At 38.5% G+C, this 21158-nt stretch overlaps 1 protein-coding gene across 2 annotated transcripts in view; it reads right to left on the bottom strand.

The window, feature by feature from the left end:
• Positions 1 to 20173, bottom strand: part of MND1 (meiotic nuclear divisions 1 homolog (S. cerevisiae)) — a 37959-nt gene extending 17786 nt beyond the window's left edge. The window contains exons 1-5 of one of the 2 annotated variants that reach the window (XM_010020061.1): positions 20113 to 20173; positions 19198 to 19276; positions 17358 to 17506; positions 2538 to 2612; positions 644 to 758 (exon numbers count right to left, since the gene is read on the bottom strand). In XM_010020061.1, coding sequence (XP_010018363.1) covers positions 644 to 758; positions 2538 to 2612; positions 17358 to 17506; positions 19198 to 19276; positions 20113 to 20136 — 442 coding nt within the window. In that variant the 5' untranslated portion in view covers positions 20137 to 20173. The remainder of the gene's footprint in view (positions 1 to 643; positions 759 to 2537; positions 2613 to 17357; positions 17507 to 19197; positions 19277 to 20112) is intronic. The other variant, XM_010020062.1, reaches the window with a different exon arrangement.
• Between the last annotated feature and the right edge of the window lie 985 nt (positions 20174 to 21158).

Raw genomic sequence — 21158 nt, 5'->3', positions numbered from 1 at the left:
GCGTGCTTTTCATTTTTCATGCTAAGGATCAGAATATTAAGGACGTTTCAGTGCCCAATTCTGCATTAAGTATTAAAGTCACTCATCATTCCTTGTATTCCACTGGAATTAGAAACTCCAACCAAAACCCATCATGTCAGAGACAGTACAAACAGTAAGTCAACAGAGCAATATCATACTTATGTATAAGTGATAATTAAGTGTCTCTAATGAAATGGTTACATTCTAAACAGACAAGACAAAGTAAGTAGAAAGATACCTGTTTTGACAGCATGGAATTGAAGGTACAGGGGAGCCAGAGACTACTCTTCCTACGCACATTCTAGGGTTCAGCACGCTTAGAAGTTTTAGAATTAATATAGTTCTAGGAAGAATGGGTTTGATATTATTTCTAACACATCAGAATATTTCAATTTTAGGATTGTCTGTTAACTGCTTAGTTGCTGTCAGGGTAAATATCAATAAAAAAACCCTTATAGAATACACACAGAACATGAAAAGAAATGGTCAGTGTATGTGTATTGCTTACAGCTTTAAAAAGAAAAGCAGATATTCTTTGCCTTATCTCTCCACACTAAGTTTTAAGCCGAAGAAGTGCTGAATTTTTTGTGCAAACGTTCACTTTAAACAATATACAACTTACGCATTTCCTCAATGACATCTGGGTCACATTCTCTGTATTTGTCTATTTCTGCCTTTAGCTGCTCTTTTTTCTGTCGAAGGGCAGCAAGTTCCTTTATTAGAGCTGCACGTTCTGCCTGAGGATTTGAAATATGTTGGGAGATACAAAATAAAAATCAGTAATTATTGCACAGAACATTTAAAAAAAAAAAAAAAAAAAAAAAAAAAGAAAAGCTAAATGTGAAAGTTCTTTCATTACTGCTTTCTGACAATGAACCAAACTGGAACCAAAACCAACTAAGGACAAAATGGATAAACAAAATTCTTTTACAACCTCTGAACTCTTGACAAACTCCAAACAGATCTCTTAATTGTTTGGCTTAAAGGTTACATGGTATTTAGGAGTGCTAGTCTTGTAATTAAAAACAGCATTACAGAAAACCCTATCATTCACATTTTCCCAAATCAGGATGCTGTGTATGAACACCCTTTTGAATTTATTATTCACTTTTTTCCACACCATTTAAGAGTAGTGGTCTCAAAAATAACTTCAGATATTTATGACACACTAGTCCTTGCTGGGAGAGTATAAAATATCAACCTCAAATACTCTATTGATCAATAAGAATCTGCAGACACTGACTCAACGTGAGCTCTACCATAGCCAACTCAGCACATACTTGTAATTCAGTCCGTAGTTACAAGAAAACATCGTAACTGGCTGATACTCAAAAGAACTCACGTTAGGGCACTGGGTAGCCTAGAAAAGCCAGGTTGCCACTACAAACTCACACTGTCTCCACAGCAGCCATCACTCTCAGGTGCTTTTCTGTTTGTTTTTGGTGTGTCCTCCACCCCCGCCCAAACTTCTGTATTCTCAGTGTTTTTGCCAACAGTCTGGATTCAGCATGTCCTGAAAATGCAGATTGGAAATCTGCTCCCAGATGCTGGGGTATGGAGGCCAGCTCCTCAGAGGCTTAAATCACAATGTAGATTTTTCAGGACTTCTTCCTGGTGTATAATCTGGAACTAAAATGTTGGAAGCATCAACCGGAACAGGATTTCCAGGACCAGTAGCTTCTTGTGATGAGGGTAGGCCACATGGTAAAGAAACTCACATCTCAAACAGTACATTTGGAAACCGGACAAGCACAACTGCAGGAGAAACCTGCCTGCAATTCCCCAGTTACAGTCAAACCCAGAGCATTTCTATATAGCATTTTGGATTTTAAGGTTTGGCACTTTCCTGCAAAATCTAATTCCTCCTGAAAGCCCCTAGCTATCTCTATTTATCCATTTATTTACTGAAGGTTTAAACCCCTTTAGACTCAACATCTCTAAACAAATGAACACCTTAGAATACCGTATGTAGTGTTGCTAACTACTATGCTACTAAATATGTATGGTAAATATGAAGCATAAATATTATTTTGCAGTGTTAACAGCTTCAGCATGCAAAGAGTGCCAAGGTTGCATGGCTGCTCAGAACAGTAATTCAGAAATATAGTTTATAAGACAAAAGCCAAACCAAACTGAAGAAAAAAAAAAAGGTCTCCAACACCTAAGTTTGCAGTTACTTGATTTGGCAGTTCAGCAACCATTGGCAGCCTTGGCACATACCTCTGGGTAGTTCAAGATTTTAGATTTAAAGCTATCTTAAAAAGCCTGGAAGATTACCAGACTTCAGGCAGTCACATGTTTTCTCTGCCCTGGAGCAGCCAGTTGTCAATATTTTACACATTAGCACATGACCAACTAAGGAAAAAATCTAATATCTGATTTTTTTTTGTCCCTGTCTCATCTCCACTATTTAGAATTCTTAATGGATTTCCAACAAGTACATTAGTATTTATAAACCATGCATGCTTGTAGCCCTATTTCCTGGCAGGAATGTCTCCCCCGCCAAAGCAACTTACAGTATCTTCACGTCCAACTTTTGACTTCTCAATGCTTTTTTGTAAAGCCTCTTTTTTCTGATTGCTTTCAGCAAACTGGAAAGGAAACAAAGAACAAAATTTACCTATTTCAGTAACATATATTGAACATACCTATAAAACATGTATACATAGCAATATATTTAAATAAATTGGTGAATATGCATTTTTATATAAATTTATATCTTTAACTTGTGTAATAAACACAAAATAAATACAAAATCAATCTAATTTAAGTCTGAGGATCTGAACCACAGAAATGAATTACAGGAAGCAACTTGAAGTCTAAGAAATTTTCACTCCCACGGCACATCATCTTGTTATGTATTGCATGTTCAGCACGGGACCAAAATCCTATCTCATAATCTGGCATCTCTACACAAAGGACTCCATGACATGGAGGATTTGGATTATATGATTTCTTTTGGTCCTTTTCCAGCTCTCCTTATTCAATGGAAGCAGCGACAAAAGATGCAGCAGATCCACCTGCTCAGCTGCTGATACCAGTCTTCCCAACCATTGATATGCCATTGGCATGGCCCCAATCCCTTTTGCATACTGGTGAATAGAAGCCTCTATAGCTCAAAGGCATGTAAAGCCATGGCCCTCTTTTTCTGTGCTGCATTCAAGCTGCTAGACTTCAGAGTTCTCTTCCTTCAGGCCTGAAGCAGAGGAATCTCACAGAAGTTGCATCTCACAGGGCTGGTGTAAATACTCTTTCCATTTTCCTGTTATTCCAGGAGGAATCATTCATAGAGCAAGACGCCTCTCATCTACCTGCCACCCATCTTGAACCAGGCCCTTCCTGTTTAGTTCGAAGTTTTCTAGTGGAAACTCTTAAGATAAGCAGGATGTATAAGTCACCCCTTAGGGACACAATGCTCAGCATTAGCCAAAGCACCTTGAAATATTAAAAGAGATGAATGAGATTGCAGAAAAAGAAGTCTAATAAAATAGTCTAGAAACAAGTTACTGTATCTGAAACCAGCACAAAATAAAATTAAAAAAAAAAAAAAAAAAAAAAAAAAAAAAAGAAGAAACAACAGTATGCTTTGTAAGTACTCACTTCTTGGTTTAGCTTCAAGGCCTTCTGAGCACCAGTCAGGTAGAAGACTAATCATGAAGATGATGAAGATGGCTGTCAGAGCCTAGCTTTCATTCTGTCTTCCCTCCAAAATCCCTCACACAAAGCCTCTACTTCTAATTCCCTTTTTCACTAAGGATCTCTCAGAGTTAAAAAGCGTTCCTTTAACATTTCTTGCAATTCCTAGCCTTGATAATTTAACCATATCATTTATATTCTTGTGCAGCTGAAGCACCATGACCACATTCATACAAAGCAAACAGAACTGCTTAGGAGCTATAATCACTTCTCAATTTCTGTTAAAGCTCATACTTAGTCTGTATTTTTCAGAAATACATACTAAAATGTAAATGCATGACAAATACCAGGCAGAGCGTACTGCCAAGTCTTACGGATCAGCCATAACAGTAAAAAGAAACTCTGTACTGGTGGTTCATATTGATTAGGACACTGCCCAGCTGCAGCTTGCTGGGTTTAGGGGTTCCTTTTATATAGCTCAATTTTTAAACATTAATTACACTTTCTGGATAAGTACGTATTAATGCATGCACAAGCACACATGCAGACAGGGAGGTCTCCTTTCAAAAAGGATGTTTTGGTTTTTCTTCAACTTATATAGAAATTATAGTAATGGTAAGGATATATAATTTGGGGGAAAGTATGTCCAGCTGTTCACTCATTGCTCTCAATGCAAGTAACCACAGAGACAGTGTGGGTTCCAGTATGTGGCCTGAAGTACACCAACACCTTAATTTTGTGGATAGTAAAACAGTACTTCTTCAGAGATTTCCACAAAATTCTTAAAGATTTAAGTGTGTTAGTCCCCACATGATGCCATACTACAGAGAAGCATATTTACAGTTCAGAAAAGGACAAGTACTTAGGTGCAGTTTGCAGTTCATGAAGCCCCAGGAAGACAAACACTAGAGCAGACGTGGTTCAGTATCTCTGAATAAATAATTTTTCTTGCAGAGGAAGCAGAGAAACCAAGGAGCTTATCTAGGCCCATATACAGCAAGTACAAAGAGTAAGCCAATGCTTTCTGCAAGGAAGGCCATAAACGTGTTGCTTTCTATGCTTTTTTCATATTCATGAAGTTATTTACGAGTGTATCTGCATTTTATAAAATGGAAGCACAGAATGAGCTCTCAGGGAACTGCACTAAAGTCGTAATAGCTGGTTTCCAGCTTGGAAGCATGTTTCCCAGTATGACATCTTACTATTTTATGGGTCCTCTATATTCCACAGCATTTAATCACGAAACAGACAGCACGACAAACAGTAAGAACTACAGAAATTTCTTAGATTCTAACCTACGCAACATGCAAGGTTGCCATGCCACGAGGTTAGAAGAGTAGAATATCTTCCTCTGTCTAAAGGCAAGGATGGCTTTTATACAGTTTAATTTAACATTTTGTTTTCTTCTCTCACAGATTTTAATTTTTGGTTAGGTTTTTTGTTTCTTTTATTCTGTCTTCATAATCAAGGCTTTACAAAATAAAATGAAACCACAGCTCTTTGTGTATTATTTAGAAGTCACGGTGGGTATTCCCATGACAACAAATAAAAGATGAGGGTAAGGAAAGGAACAGCAGAAGGAGGCAAGATATTGAAAAAAACAAACACAGGACAAGGATGCAAAGGCAAAGGAACAGATGGCCAGGCTCTGTGCAAGGAATCTATAACGATGGCAGAAGCAGGAAGCTTTGAATACAGAGGTGGGAACAAAGCTGAAAATAACTGTACATGAAAGAAGAGAAGACCATCAGCAAGGATAAAGGAATCTGAGGAAGGATGAATAGAAATGATACAATACTTAATTGACAGGTAAGGACAAATGGCAGATGACAGGTTATAGGGCATTAAAAGAAAAAAAGAAAGACAGAATTTGCAAGTGTTGTGCATGTATGACAGCACAGGATCGCATCTGGCCAAATACAGTGACTTACTTTCCTCACTCACCAGCTGCAGAAAAGCCTGACTGCAAAGGTACACACAGTAGCAGATGGAAGATTCCAATCCCTGGGGCAATCTTAGGACATTTTTCAAGGGAATTGGCAAATTATTTCTCAAAGAACATTAACCACCCTACGAGAAATCTGACTCCTGCCAATAGCAGTGGGATTGATCTGGAGAAAAAGACACTGTCTCCCTTCTATGTTTCTTAAGAGAGAGGTCTGGTCTGACACATGAACAACTTTGCCACGAATGTAACTCACCAAGTATGGAAAACAAGTACAAGGATAGACTCTTCTGTACTAGGAAGTTTCATGTCTGCAGTCTGACTGCTCCAAATCAGGACATGATAAAGCAAGATGCAGAAAGCTGGAAAAACGTCATCTATGGGAAAGCTGTTCAAAGGAGGAGGAGAGACTAGATAACTAGAAGTTAAAAAGTAGTGAAAAAAAACCCCCACAATCTCAACAAGAGCATTTGCACTGTTGGCAAAACATCCAAAACATGGTGGGAGCCTGCAAGAAGACAGTTTAATGAAGTAACTAAGTAGCATCTATAAAACAGGAAAGCTGGGAAACAGTTCCTTTAGTTTTACAGACCACTGCAGTCAGTTTACTGAACACTGGCCTAGCTTCAAAGCAAATTCAATCCTAAGTCCCCCAAAGAGATGTCCTTTCTTACACTGCAAAGGTCTCACAATGTATAGCTATACCTTTGTGCAGCAATTTGCGTGTGTTAAGTGCTATGTGCTGATGATAATCATCTGTTCCACCACTGGCCTCAGGGTCTGGTTTCTATCAAAGGATAGAGATTAGATGTACACAGATAATTTATAATATACTATGCACGCATTATTACTAGGATTTCACTTCGGCAAGTTGGTGATGTATATTTGGACGAGGAACATTTAACCCGGACACACAACAGCAGCAGGTTTCAGTTCTCTTCCTTCTCAAAACCTGCCTGATAGTGTCCTAGCTCTACATGACTGGATTTTAATTCTCCAGCAAGAGTTTTTGCTGGTCATATTCCTTCTGGTTCCTCATTCTTAACCACTCTAACCACCAACATCCCACCAAACATGTAGCTTGTCTGCCTAGCATGTTAAAGTATCTACAAACCTGGAGTAAGCCATGCAAATACAGACCGTAGAGTATGTACGCTGGACAAGAATCAAACCACGGTCTCTTATGCTAACCACCAAGAGCATTCACAGCTGTTAGCCCACTGTCATTATGGTCTTAAAGAGAAATATCATACACTCAGTTTTCTTTCAGCCAAAACACTCAACCAAAAATGGTATTACAAACTACTGCTATTGTGAGCACTACTCACCATGGCACTATAGAAGAATAACTCAAGACATTGATATTTTAATTGTTTATAGTTTTGCAGAGTTATTTACTTTGGGTTTGAAGCTCACTATACTTTGTCTCAGGCCAGAGGCAAGGGGTTGTTTGCTTTTAGGTTAAACAAAAGCAGTTTTAGGGTGACATTTGTAGTAGATGGGTGTATTTCTTTCCTATGTTAAACCTAACCCACCACTGAAAAACTTAAATAGAATTGACAGAGGCATGGAGAGAAAGTACTTCAAAGCATTCCTCTAGATTTTAAAGAAAGATAAAAAAATTCAAAGCCAGAAAGCAGACTAGTAATACAGAGTAAAAATGCAAAGATTAACAGCCATAGGACAATCTTAAAATATTGAAAACAGACCTGCAGCACTGAAAGAAAGGCATAGAACATTACTAAAAGAAATTGCTAAGCAATCTCTGTTGACTAAAACAATAAAACTTAAAAGAGAAAAAAAAGTGCAGCACAATGTGCAGAATTGCTTTATGAAGTACTACACAAAGTAAGCATACAACTACTGCTTCTACATGTAGAATCACAAATACATACTTGCCAGGACCTCCTAACTTCCAAGTTAGCTAACTGTGTTCACAGTGGAGTAGAGAGTACTACCATGAACTGCAGTATGGTCACTTCCACCCTGCTCTCAGGATGCCTGGATACCATTCTTATTGAGTTAACCCAGTGAACTCACAGTAGGAGCTGGTGCCAGGCTTACTGGGACTTCAGTCAGGGACATGATGTACTTAGTGAAGCACAGACAGCAAACGCACACTTGTTATGTAAATACAATTAAAAGATATCATTAATGGTTATGAAAGGGAAAGAAGCATGCAATGTCTTACCCCAAGTCACTATATGTCACTTCAGCAATATGAAGCAGGGAATCATATTTGCTGGGGCTGAGGAGTCTGAGAGAAGCAACCAGGAGATTGCAATGGGTCAAGAAATACAGATAGGAACAAGAGTAGAGATTAAAGCAATAACCAGAAGTTGAAGAACAGACAACAAGATATTTCAGCAAGACAGCACCATAAAATAGATGGGAAACAGAGTGTAGAAGAAAAGAGACTCAGTTAGGGCCCACCATATTTCTGCACTCATAAGAATTTTTCTTTCTTAAATACTACATCATAGGTATACAGGAAAAACATCCAATACAAGAACTCTCTTCTCGTCATGCATGCTACAGGTTCTACTATAAAAAGATTACCTTAGTTGCAATGAAATCTTTGAAAGAGTCAGTTCAAAAACTTAGGAGAATGTAGGGAATAATTTTCTGAGAAAAAGGGGACCCAAACCACATTATATTTGGTATTAAAAAAAGAAGTGTTAGACACCCAAGCTGAGTGACTGAAGGTTTTTTTCAGGGAACTGACTGGACAAATATCTGACTCTCCATACAATTGTCCAACAAAGCACTATAAAGACTCACAGAAGATAAGAATTCTGAAGTTAGATCTCTGCCTTCATAAGCACTATTTATATATTTTGCTAGAATGTTCATGTGAGTAAAATCAATTTACTTGCCCCTCCCACAAAAACACAATCCATTGTGTTTCAAGACTATATAATAATCTTGATTTACTAGGCATAGTAACCCATGAGAGTGAGACTGCAATATCACATAGTAAAGCAGGCATGTCTCTGTCCTCAGGTCTCACTGAGTATAAGATAAGCCCTTCTTCCTGCAATTGCTTTTGGGTAAAGAAAACAGAACATGAGCTGTAATCATTAGAAACAAATGAGGAACTCCCCACTTCACTGGAACCTTCACCTATCCATGTACAAACCTTATACTGGTAACTACAATTATATTAAAGATTATTAGAATACAGTAAATCACTCTACATTAAAAGTAGCTTTTAATTCAATTATTTTCTATCTTTTTAGATTTGCTGTAATAGTTAAAGTTTACTTAGAGAAGATATCTTGCCATGAGCTTTTGGTTTTGCCTCATTCATTTGCAGCACCATTTGGTAAGTAGTAGTTATGCAAAAGAAAACCACTCTCAGCCAATCTCCTTAATAGACAAAAGGTGAAACAGTCGTGCAGGCTGAATGAAAGAACTGAATTTCTGTGGCTGCTTTCAGAGTTGGCATAATTGGCACAACCTGAGGGACAGATGGCTCTCTACTCAGATACAAACACCAAGAATGCCCAATCAACCTGAAAAAAACCCCAAAAAAAAACAAAAACCAAACCCAAAAGAAAAAAAAAATAAACAAAAAACCCAACAACCCTGTTTCACAAATGTAGCCTAAAGCCTAACAGGGAAAGCTGAAAGAGCCAAAAGGCATTGGCATGACTGACAGAGCTATAGAAAATTTTAATACCTGGACACGAAGAATGATTGTCCCTGCACACTATCGTATTTAGTAAGCCTACAAAGTCCAAAGTGATAGTTAACAGATCTGTTAAAGGTAGAAAGAACACTGAAAAGTATTTTCCCATAGAAAGAAAGGAAGAAAGAAAAAAAGTTCTGTTTTTTTTCCCTTACGGGCTTTTTAAGATTGCTGTCCTAACCAGCTGGGCCGTACACTGACAATGCCTTCAGGGCCTAAGCACAGACAGTCCCAAGTTAAAACACAATATTCATCTGATATTGCCTGAGCTCAAGTCCTGCCTAAAGACTAGAAAAAAAACAAATCAAAACTTTATTCCACAGCCTTTTAAAAAAGCCCAAATCCAGGACTGAGATATCAGTAAAATACATCTATCAAATTTCAGAGTTTTGACAGCACTCTTACACATTCACTCTTTATGCCAATTTCATCATTTTTAAGTAATGCTCACACAGATAACCAACTCATCTCAAATTCCTGATACAAAGAACAGTCTTGGATGGAACTACCATGTGTTCAGCAATAATGAGCTGTTCGACTGTGCTGAGAAATACCTTTCCTCTAAAGTCTCCCTGCTCCAAACTAACTTCACACATTTTGGTTTTATACTGGTTTTTTTTTTCTTTCATTCCATTCAGAAGAGGAAAATGCTATGTTTCTAAAATAAAATATGCTCTATTAATTGAATGACAGGATTTTAAAGTGAAAATCAAAGCTCAAATTAAATAAGATTAAAACTCACTGTCTACATCAAATCCAGCTTTGAAAGTAGTATTGCCTCTGCCCTACCCCCAGGCTGGAAGCTGCTGGCCTTAGAGCAGATCTGAGCTCACAGGCTTGCCAGAGAGCACAGAACACATAAGCCTTGAAACTTTCTCAGGATGCTGGGTTTCTGCTGATAGGCTGAGCTGTCACTCACACCTGCCATGCCTACCATGGGACAAGGGCAGATGTGCAGGGCACAGAGCTGCATCTGTGCTGGATTTGACTGGTTCCAGGAGAAAGAGCCCCATATTTATTCTCAATTTCTTGGCCTTTCAGAATAACAATTTCACTGCTATGTCAGGAATGGAGCCAGCAGCCAGCATGCAAGCCTCTTCGAAAAGGAAAAGTAAACCATGTGATGATAGCACCTAAAAAATCTAGTTTCACAGAAAACATTGTTAGAAAAAGCTGGTATTTTTTTTATCCTGCATTATATCAGAATGAATATATAATATACACTACTGAGGCACAGTAACAATATATCCCTTTTAATAGAGTAGAATTCTTCCTTCAAGCCTAGTTTATAATCTTCACAGTTACTACAAAGCCAGCTTAATGCTGTTAAATCATGCCAATTTTAACTTATGCTCATCAAGAAGGCAGGAAAGGAAAACCTACACTTCACAGTTACCATCAATCTAGTTACAAATTAACAGCTAGACAAAAGGAAAAGCATGAAATTCAACTAATGAACACCAAATTATGAGGTTGCTTAATTCTACCAGAAGCCTCCAGAGCACTGTATTTTTAGAAGTCTGCCATGACAGCAGTAACTAAGCATACCCTCCAGGGCTTTGCAGCATGCCATTAAGCATAATTCCAGAAGGCTCTAATAAGTTACAGCACTAGAAGAGTATTCTCTGCTGGATTTTTCAGGACTTCAGAACCATTTTAAGACATCAACATTTCTCAAATACAAGATGCAAAGAGGTAACAAACCCACTGGACTGCTTCAAATAAAACTTTATTAGCATCATCCAGGAAATTGATCCAGGGAATAAGCTTATAAGGACCAACAAACAAACAAGCATAGATGTAACCAACGTATTCTCAGTGTTTAAGCGATGCAAATTCTCAGCCTCTTGCTTTTAGGATACTTCTTACTGCTACAGCTCCCACTGGATGGTATGGAATTAGCTAATCATACCATAGAGCGTCGCAGTTGGCCATTTCCTTATGCACCTAGTCCTTTATTTCAGAGAAAAGGTACAGGTCAGTGAAAGCCTGCAGGCTGAAAATAGGGAGGGGTGACTGCCTGCCTGCTGGGAGAGTCATTACTATGCAAAAGACGAGAAAGAAAAAGGTGAGCTAGAAGGGAATGGAATCACTCAGCAGATTAGCAAAATGGCCAGGCCAACCCAAGGAAGAATAAATAAATAAAGTAGAAAGCTAAATGAGATGCCTTTAAATATGAAGGGAAAAGGGTGGCCCAGCAGGGATATGGGAAGACTGCTGTAACTGCTCAGTCAACATATTGGGATCCTGCTTACATATTACAATGGGCATTAAAAGAAAGAACTCTTCAGCAATTAGACTTTTATTTTTCCTGAAAAGGAACTATTTATTATGTTTTCTGAAACCTAATAAAATTAAATAAAATTAAATTGTAAACATACATAATAGATAAAAATAGATAGTTTCTAACACAAGTCACATGCATTAGCTGCAAAACTACTGATGTACTCTGGTTGTAGAGAACAATTCTTTAACTACACTATGAATAGAGTCATAGATGGGTTTGGGTTGGAAGGGACTTTAAGGATCACCTAGTTCCAACCCCCTGCCACAGGCAGGGACACCTTTCACTAGACCAAAGCTCAAAGCCCCATCTAGCCTGGCTTTAAACACTTCTAGGAATAGAACATCCGTAACTTCTCTGGGCAACCCCGTGACAGTGTCTCAACATCCTCATAGTAAAGAACTTCTTTCTAATATCTAATCTAAATCTCCTCTCTTTCAGTTTAAATCCATTCGCCCTTGTCCTGTCACTTCATGCCCTTATGAAAAGTCCCTCTCCAGATTTCTCGAAGACCCCCTTTAGGTATTGGAAGACTGCTAGAAAGTCTCCCCACAACCTTGTCTTCTCAGGCCGAGATAGGACAGGATATTTCCCCCAACATTTATAAATTTCATCCTAAAAAGATAGCGCTAAGCTTTTCTAAAAGGTAATCAGCAAAGCCTAAGATCACAATAAACCTTTATCCAATGTAAGTCGTTAATGTTCAACAACACAAGGAAAGAAAAACAAACAAAACCCAAAACAACAGTGAGACCCTGCATTCAAAACCGTTGACAGGATGAAAACTGAAATAGAGATCTGAGGTGTGTAAGGAGCTCAGTTAAAGGCTGATACACCATCTATGGAGGACACTCCTACAAAGCAATGCAAAAGGCTTGCTTCAGAGCACTAGGTCCCACAGGCACTCCCTGGCTGATTGAAACCATCAGCCAAGGTACACATCTTGTCTGGCATCTTCAGCAACATCACCCAACTCCAAGCACCACCAGGCCTGCTACCCCTTACTGAACATCTATCATCTCCATGGATTTGTACCTCTGTTCAGGGTTGATTACTTTAAGCTCTGAGCACTTGTACCTACTTGCAGTACAGATGCAATCTCCAAACTCTGTGGGAATACAATGACAATTGAGTGAGCCAACTGGATCAAGGAAGGGGCTGTTCAGAGTGAAACAATGTGGACAGCAGAAGTTCCTTGTGCTTCAGTCAGTGGTTTCAAGCGGTGCTCTACTCAGCAATTTTCCATGCAGTAATTCAGTCACAGTATTTGAGGAGGAAAACCGTAACTGCCTAAAAGGACATAAATAATCCAAGCCACATCTCGAAAGAACTTTCTGATCATTAAAACTCAGAATTTTCTGTGTGCATTCTGAACAAATCCCTTTAGGTATGTTGTCAAACATCTCCAGGAGGCTTCAAGCCAGATTACTTACCAATATGACTGGTTTTTTCCATTAGCTATTTTCAAACAATGCGCATTCCTAACAAAGCATTTCCTAACATAGCATTCCCCGAGTCTTTTTTTTATTATTATTATATTTAATAAAATTAATCCTTTCTCTTTTCATATTTCAATGCTCATAAGTACAAACAATTTGGTTTACGTGAAGTCACTCTATTTCGACAAGTTCATTCCTGGGACTTGGGGATTTTTATTTGGGGATTTAATTTTATTTTTTTTTAAACTAGCTGCCAAATGAGAATTAGGATGTACTGACTTCTAAATTCTTCCCTTGGCTCAATACATGAGTCATGGGAAGTGAAAATCCCTCCTCTTACCAACTCTAGGACAGGGATTTAAGGAATGAAACATCAACTAATCCCTTCCATCTTAACTAACACTGGCCCAATGCAATGCTTAGTGAAGGAAAAAAATTGCCAGAAATTGTCCGCACGTGTAACTTGAAATGAGCACAGGGAACACCATAAGAAGTCTATCCTGTATCCTGCTCTTAAAAAATTCAGTTTAATCTTTCTTGCAATACAACATGTCACCATCCTGCTCTCAGTTTCAGAAGGAACAGCAGCTTTGCTACTGTTCTCTGTTAAACTTCCCCTTGCAAATCCTAAGAATACAAAAGAATAACCCACGAGAAAGCAATGTCATGAGAAATAAGGTGTGACAATTAATAATAAAACAGTGAAATGAACAGTATTGAACAGAACAATGAAATGAAATGTCACAAAACCAAACTGGTAAAAGGAAGTAAACTGGTTGTTTCCCCAAGGTACTGAATTACAGTGCTTGCAGGACTCTCAATAGTTCCACTAACAACTGCAGAATCTTTGAAGAACTTGGTATTTCAGGTCCCTATCTGTTAAAATATTAGACTACACTGTGGCAATGCTGATTTGTTTCAAGAACAGTTCCTAAGCCAGCCTCCCCATGATCACAAACTCTGTAAGATGCAGAGAGCTAAGAGCAACTTCACTAAAATGATACAAAGTACCAATGTATGTAGGCAAAGGTCCTGTACAAGTCCCAACTTGTCCAACATGAGCCTCAGCACTATGAATTAATAGGAGAACTTGTGTTTTTGAGAAGCTGCTTCTGTTCCTCCACGTTACTTTCAAATGTCTCAGTTCAGCATTTGGGATGACTCCTTTCCCTTCACTTCTTACCCATGCTCTCAGCAAACAAAGATATTGCTTCCTAGTAAAAAGCTTTAATTGCAGTATGAACTGAACTACTAGATTTTTAAACTTGTGCTTTAAGGTGGCTTGATTCCATTTTTTAACTGCCAAAGAAAGAGATTAACTCATGTAACAAGACACAGAAAGAAAACATGTCTCTTGCCTTGCCACAAGCTGCATACAGGAATGATCAAAGATGGGCAATGTGCAACAGAAAACATACAATAGCTTACTTTTTTCCTCTGCTTTGCATGTTCTGACAAGAAGTTTTGTGATATGTGGTGACTGGATTTAGAAACCCTTAAGAAAAATCTGTATGTGTTCACATCAAGAAGCATACAAGCATTAAAAGAGCAAATTTGAACTCACAGACACAGAATGTTATCTTGTAAACACGTTCAGAGAGCTATTCATTGAAAATGCCACCTTTCCACCATGTCAACAGAGAAGTCATTTTCAGCTACTGAAAATGTTTTTCCCTGAAATGCTGTAACATGTCCACTCTCATCAGAAAAGCAAGGTAATGAATATGAGTATTTTTAAGGACTCATAACATGGCTCTTATATCAATAACTGTGTATGTTAGGAGCAGGACTTGGTTTGCAAATAAGAGTCTGGCAACAAAACTATGGAACAGTTGTATATCACAAACCGGTTTATATCAGCATAGTTTATTTCCTACACAGAAGTAGTCATAAAATAACATTACAATACAATAATTACATGCTTATATTTCTATAATGATTGATAGTTTCATGTTTAATAATGTAACAGTACATTTAAAGGAGTTTGTAGATAACCCCGGGATACTTATGATAGAGCATACTAGGCAGATTCTGCAAAACATTCCAGAGTACTCATCAGGGTATGACAGAGACCTGCTTGATCAATTATCTTTAAAATTCACGATAGGCCTGGGCCCAAGGGCAAAGACAACAAATACCAACTCCTTCAATCTGCTACTTGGATTTAATACAGAGCATAAGCAAAAATAAAAAGTATCCAGGAGCAAATAATTTGCATTCAACAAAATGATTTGTTGTGGCACCAGCGTTTGGTGAACAAAGAAGGAATTCTGGCATGTATTTGTACAACTGTTCAATTGGCATTTATGTTCTGGAAGTCTAAGCGGCCTGATCTAAAACTTTTGTGAATATACTAATAAGTTGAGTAAAGTTAGTAGGAAACTCAGTTCCAAATTTGGGCAGAGTTAAACTGATCTCCTGTTTCTGACAAACAAAACTTCACTGGAGTAGGAATCAGTGCATTGTTACTACCAGCCAACAAATGAATTTAAACCCTGTCATGCCAGACTAAGTCCATGCTTGAAAATAGTACAAGCGTATCCAGCTAAATTGAGTAAGTTTTTAATGCCTGGACTCATTTGAGTTCTGAAAGCACAGGCAATAAAGCAGCAGACAAAACTGTCAGTCTGACAACTTAATATTAACCAAGTCTCAGTACACACAAGGTACTGTTTGTATCTGTGATACTAATAGGTCATCTGAGATGCTGAGAAAGTTACTCTAAACACAGAGCAAGTCAGTGGCAGAATCTAAAATTAAAGAGTCAACGATTTTGGTGACCCATACACAAAAATACAGACCACAGCAGCTATCTCAAGTAGCATTTCCCAAGTCATCTGAAGCACCTGTCTAAAAGCTTATCAACACATAGTTCCAGTTAAAGACGGGAAGCACTACAATACTTCCTTCTTCCTGCCACAGACCCCCAAATGTACCACTGGCTCATAAAAGTGACATGAATTAGTGAATAAGGAGAAATAAAGTGAAAGCTCTAGCAAGTCTTACTCTTGATCTTGAAAACTGCAGCAAACGCACTGGGCATGCAATAAGAGCACCAGTACTCTCCCCACTCTGCTAGATCTACACAAGCAGACACACTAAATGCCTTCAGACAGCCATCTAAACCACCCAGGCCAGTAATGAAGACATTCAGAGCAAAGGGAAATAACCTTATGTTGGTTAAAACAGACCAATGGGTTGGACTCATTTAGTTTAATAATGACAGAGATTTACAAGCCATGACAGCATAGCAAGGGATAACTGACAAGGTTACCTCTCAGCTGGACACACTACACTTTATGCATAAACAAGCAATATCAGCTGCAATCAACCAGGCTATTTAATCTGCTTTGGTGAACAGCCTTCAGATTCACAAAATGCTTTTTCAATTCAAGCTTGGGAAAAAAGCATGGGTTTATACATTTAATTTGGAGCTTTGAAGTAGCAGCTGAAGTGGCCAGTGCAGTACATAAGATGGCAATGACGATACCAGAGCTATGCCTGAAGAAAATAATGGCTGTAGACATGTTCAGATGCTACCAATAACTTTGCATTAATTCAAATGGTTCTTTGAGGAACAGACATAATGCTAAATAAGCATGGGAAAAGTTGGCAGTGCCGTGGCACCATCAGACCAAAGCTAGCTTATTGGTCTTATAATGTACTCCACTTGTAAATAAAAACTGATGAATATATGTCTTCCCACTCCGATTAAAAGAAGCAAGAAAGACAGTTCCTAAAAACTAGGAAATAATCAGATCAACAGAAGAGAAATGTTGCAACAAAAGATGCCTGGCACTTCTGCAGAAGATCATGACTAATTTGCTCTTCTTTCTTAATAAATGTCCAATGTGGGATTAGACAAATGCTCACAAATTAAGCTACCGATAAAACCAGAGAGGAAAGCACACTGGCCATAAGAAAACACTGCCACATTTACTTGGGTTATGCATTTCAGTCCTCTCATGGCTATTAGGTCATTACCACATGATAGCCTACATTATATAAAAGACGCATAAAAGCATATGCTGCTTAAATATTTAGAGAAAGTCCTTAAATGATGTTTTGCATCACAAATAACATGCTTTCAGAAAGCAGCAAGTAGACTAAAAGTCTTCTAAAGCTCCAACAAGAACAACCTCCAAAAGTTTTCTGACATGATAGCAAGCAAGATAACGTCATACCATGTATGCAAGATGATTCTTACAGTAAAACCTGTGTGGGCTACACACATACATACATATACATGAGAGACCATATTATGAACAAGATTGACAAGAAGGTACAAGAAAAAAGCAAACCCATTCAGGTAAACAAGTGCTTTCCCTAAAATAGATTTACCTGAGACTCCAATTCTCCCAATTTACGCTTCCTGGCATGAAGAGCTTTACTTGGAAAAGCCCAGAAATAATTGGAAGTTCCAATTCTATCAGTGTCCACCATGCCATCATCAACTAAGCTCTGCAGAATCTCTTTCACTGACATTGAGGCTAATAAAAGCAAAAATATCAAATTAGAACTGCATAGCATCTAAACTACAGAAAATTATGAAAACCGTAAGTCCACAACATTCTGTATGAATATTTTACTATAGCATCAGCTAGCTGGAAGATTTCAAGAGGACACCATGCCTGCTGCTTCACTTGAAGGGATGAATCTCAAATCAGCAGTTTATACATAAAGGCTGCTATTCGGTACAGTCTGCTACCAGATGTTTGTAAAACACCACTCATGAGGATCATAAGACACACATGCATATTACAGTACAAACCATAACAAACTCATGAGAGAGTACTTGAGAAGTTATCTTGCAATCTTAATTCTAACACGGATTAACTTACAATTTCTTGATCAGGAGTGTAATTAACATTTCACTCTGTAATGCTTATCAAAGCGTTTAACAGCAGCAGAGGCACCAAAGCCATCTGTCTACAGGCTCAGGAGGGGCAGATCTTTCTTTTGATTATAGTCAGCTCCAGTACAGAAAGTTATCTGCGGTCAGAAGGATCCAAAACATTTCTGAACGTAATTGTTCATTTTCTAGCAAATGTGTGGTATAACTCACCATTTAAAATATTGTATCTGTTCAAAGTAGTTGTTATTATATTCAAGCATTGCAGATATAAAGACTTTTGAGCTACTTTATGGTTTTCAGTGCCCTTCAAGTCTAAAGGGGATCCCAGATCAGGAATATCCAATCTTTTGGAAGCCCCAGGCTGGATGCCAGCATGGGGGCATTTCCACAGGCTAGACATTGTTCTTTTCAGAGTAACTGGGGTCCAGGGTGCATGGCTAAATGCGTCAAATGCAGAGACAGGATTAATTTGGACTATTAAAATGTCTTGATGGCTTTAGAAACTCTACATTCCAGATTTTTTAAATAAGACATGCCATTGCTTTATTTACTGTTTTGCATCCTCTTCCTGCAAATTACAACTAAACACATGCATTGAGAAACCAATCAAGACCGCAGCACATCTCTTCAGAAGCCTGTGAGTGCCCCTGTTAGCTGAAGACATTACTGAAAAACGTCGCTTTGCAATATTCACATATGTCTGCAGTTCTTTCAAGAAGCTCATTTACTCCTACAGTGCCATAAAGACATGCTAGTCAAGGACAGTGGCAACTACACAAAGCTTATACTTTGCCACCCTTTTGTCAATGGACACGGAAGGAAATGGAATGAGGAACACATAAAACAACTCAAGTTAACAACAGTGTAAGATAAATCCTCCTGGACCTAATCCTAAACCAATAGATCTCATCGGGAAGACTTTCATTGAAAAGACAGCCCCCTTCCATTTACAGCTGTTCAGCCTTTATTTTGGGGGGAAAGCTTATATGGACTATGTAAATCTGGACTAGCATTTTAAGATATTTGTGACATTACAGACAGACATTTAAATCCTCTGTTCACTACCTGAGTGCACATAACTATTTCATACACTGAAAGTCACACTGCAAGTCAGGCATCTCTGATCCTATGAAAAATCCCATCCCATTTAACATCAGTAAACTGAGGTAGGAGCATGCTGTTCACATCATCAGCCCTGTCATCAATCAGTCTCCCTTTCTAGCCGTTTTTCCCATCATTACAATCACAAACCTAAAATTGTATCCAGGAAAGTTTACCCTGTATGACCTGTATGACTCAAGAGAAATAAATTTTGTAAACACTTACTAATCCCTTTTTCCTTTGGAGCAATCTTCTCTATATCCTTCAACTGGAACACATCTTTCTGCGCAAAACATAAAAGACACTTTAGCTCCAAATGACAGCATCACCTAAGCCTGGGTGGGTTTTTTTACACTAATCGATGCCAAAAAACACAAGTAGGAAATACATTGCATGTTTATGTTTTGCTAGGGAAATAGGCTGCACATCCCTCAATAGACTTAGAACACTCTGAGAATTACATAATTAAAAAAGACTGTTAGTGTAACAAGCCCTGTTCTGCTCTTTGGTGCTCTAAAGTCACAGAATGGTTGAGGCTGAAAGGGACCAACAAAAGTCATCCAGTTCAACCTTCCTGCTCAAGCAGGGTCACCTAGATCTTGTCTCTAGTTAAGGCTGTAAACCCCTTAGGGCAGACAGAGCCCAGCTTATGTTGTCAGCACCAGGTGCACCACATTGCTCAAGTACTCAAATATTACAGTATTCTTTTTAATAGGTGAAATATTGTGAATTACATATGTCACATTATAATGGTAGTTCTGCTTCTGGATCTCCATGTTTCTTCTCCCCAGTGACCTCTTCCAGGTCTGCTCATCTTTCCTAAAGCTCAAATTTCTTCTTCCTTCTCCCATAATCTCTTGCTCTCCCTCTTACGAAACAGAGTCAAAATGAGAAGCTTTCGATAGGGAGCATCTGACACCACCTATGCATCTCCAGGCCTTGGCTCTGCCTGGGGATGAACCACCTGATCAGAGGCTACATGAATCAAGCTCTGTCCCTGTGATTGATCATTGATGACACAGGGCATCAGTGAAATGCATATATATAGGATATACAGAGGTCATCAACATCTACAGCTAAGCTCCTTTCAGGACCTGTTTTCCCAACAACATAAATATAAGACAATTACAAGTTACTTACTGTTTCAAAGAAGATCTCCATCATGCGAGCTCTCTTCTCCTCAAAGCTCAAACCTTTTTTCTTGGACTAGAACAGGTTAAAAAAACCCAACAAACCAAAAAATTCAGCAACTTGAATAATAAACATCTGCTCAGAATTCAAATCTATTTACCTCTAAGTTATATTTGCCATCCTTTAAAATACCACACCACTAACCCCAGACTTTCAGGTAAACTATTTATTCCCAAAGAATCATTACACCAAGCTAATGCACCTGCAATCTAACAAACTGAGAGACCTACACCCTAAGTTTGGAGCTGACCTTTCACACAATCCAAACCAGCTCAAGCCCCCATGTTTCTTGGCACAACCAAGGCCAGGTTGGACAGGGTTTTGAGCAACCTGGTCTAGTGGAACGTGTCTGCCCATGACAGGTGGGGTGGAACTAGATGGTCTTCAAGGTCCCTTCCAAAGTCACTGGATTGAAAAATGTGTATTTACATCAGTTCTTAGCAACTCACCCACATGTTTAATAGTCCTTAAAAAAAGATAAAAAGCAATATCTTTTGGGTTTGGGTTTTTTGTTTCTGGGTTGGGTTTTTTTGTTAGCACTGTTATTTATCTTGTGATACAGAGGCACTAGTGTGAGATGTAGGCCATTTAGGTTTTTATTAAGGAGATAAAGTACATTTTGAGGTACTACATCTTTCTTCAAATTTCCTACCCAACCTTCCGATTTCAAGGTCACACTTTAAAAACTACGCTACTTTCTCTGCAGTTGTGTGACTGAGCAGTAGATAGATAACTTGGATTGAAATAGAAGCAAAAGGGAGAAATGACTGCTCACAAACTGCTACCTGTAATACAAAACTGAGAAACATCCTCCCTCTGGTCACTTCTAGAGATGCTATTTTGACATGCCCCTGTAAAACTAGGATATAAAGTACTTCACAGAGAATTGGAGTTGTATTAACAGCATCTAGCACACTCAACAACCCAAAAGCAGTGGCTGTAATGTGAATCTGGAGTTTCCCCTTGCCCCACTCCATGGGCTGCATGACCCTGCA

The sequence above is a fragment of the Nestor notabilis genome, unplaced genomic scaffold (genome assembly GCF_000696875.1).
Source record: "Nestor notabilis isolate BGI_N333 unplaced genomic scaffold, ASM69687v1 scaffold14948, whole genome shotgun sequence".
Classification (NCBI taxonomy): Eukaryota; Metazoa; Chordata; class Aves; order Psittaciformes; family Psittacidae; genus Nestor; species Nestor notabilis.
Note: the sequence above shows the minus strand (reverse complement) of the source record. Positions and strands in the feature narration are given on the sequence as shown.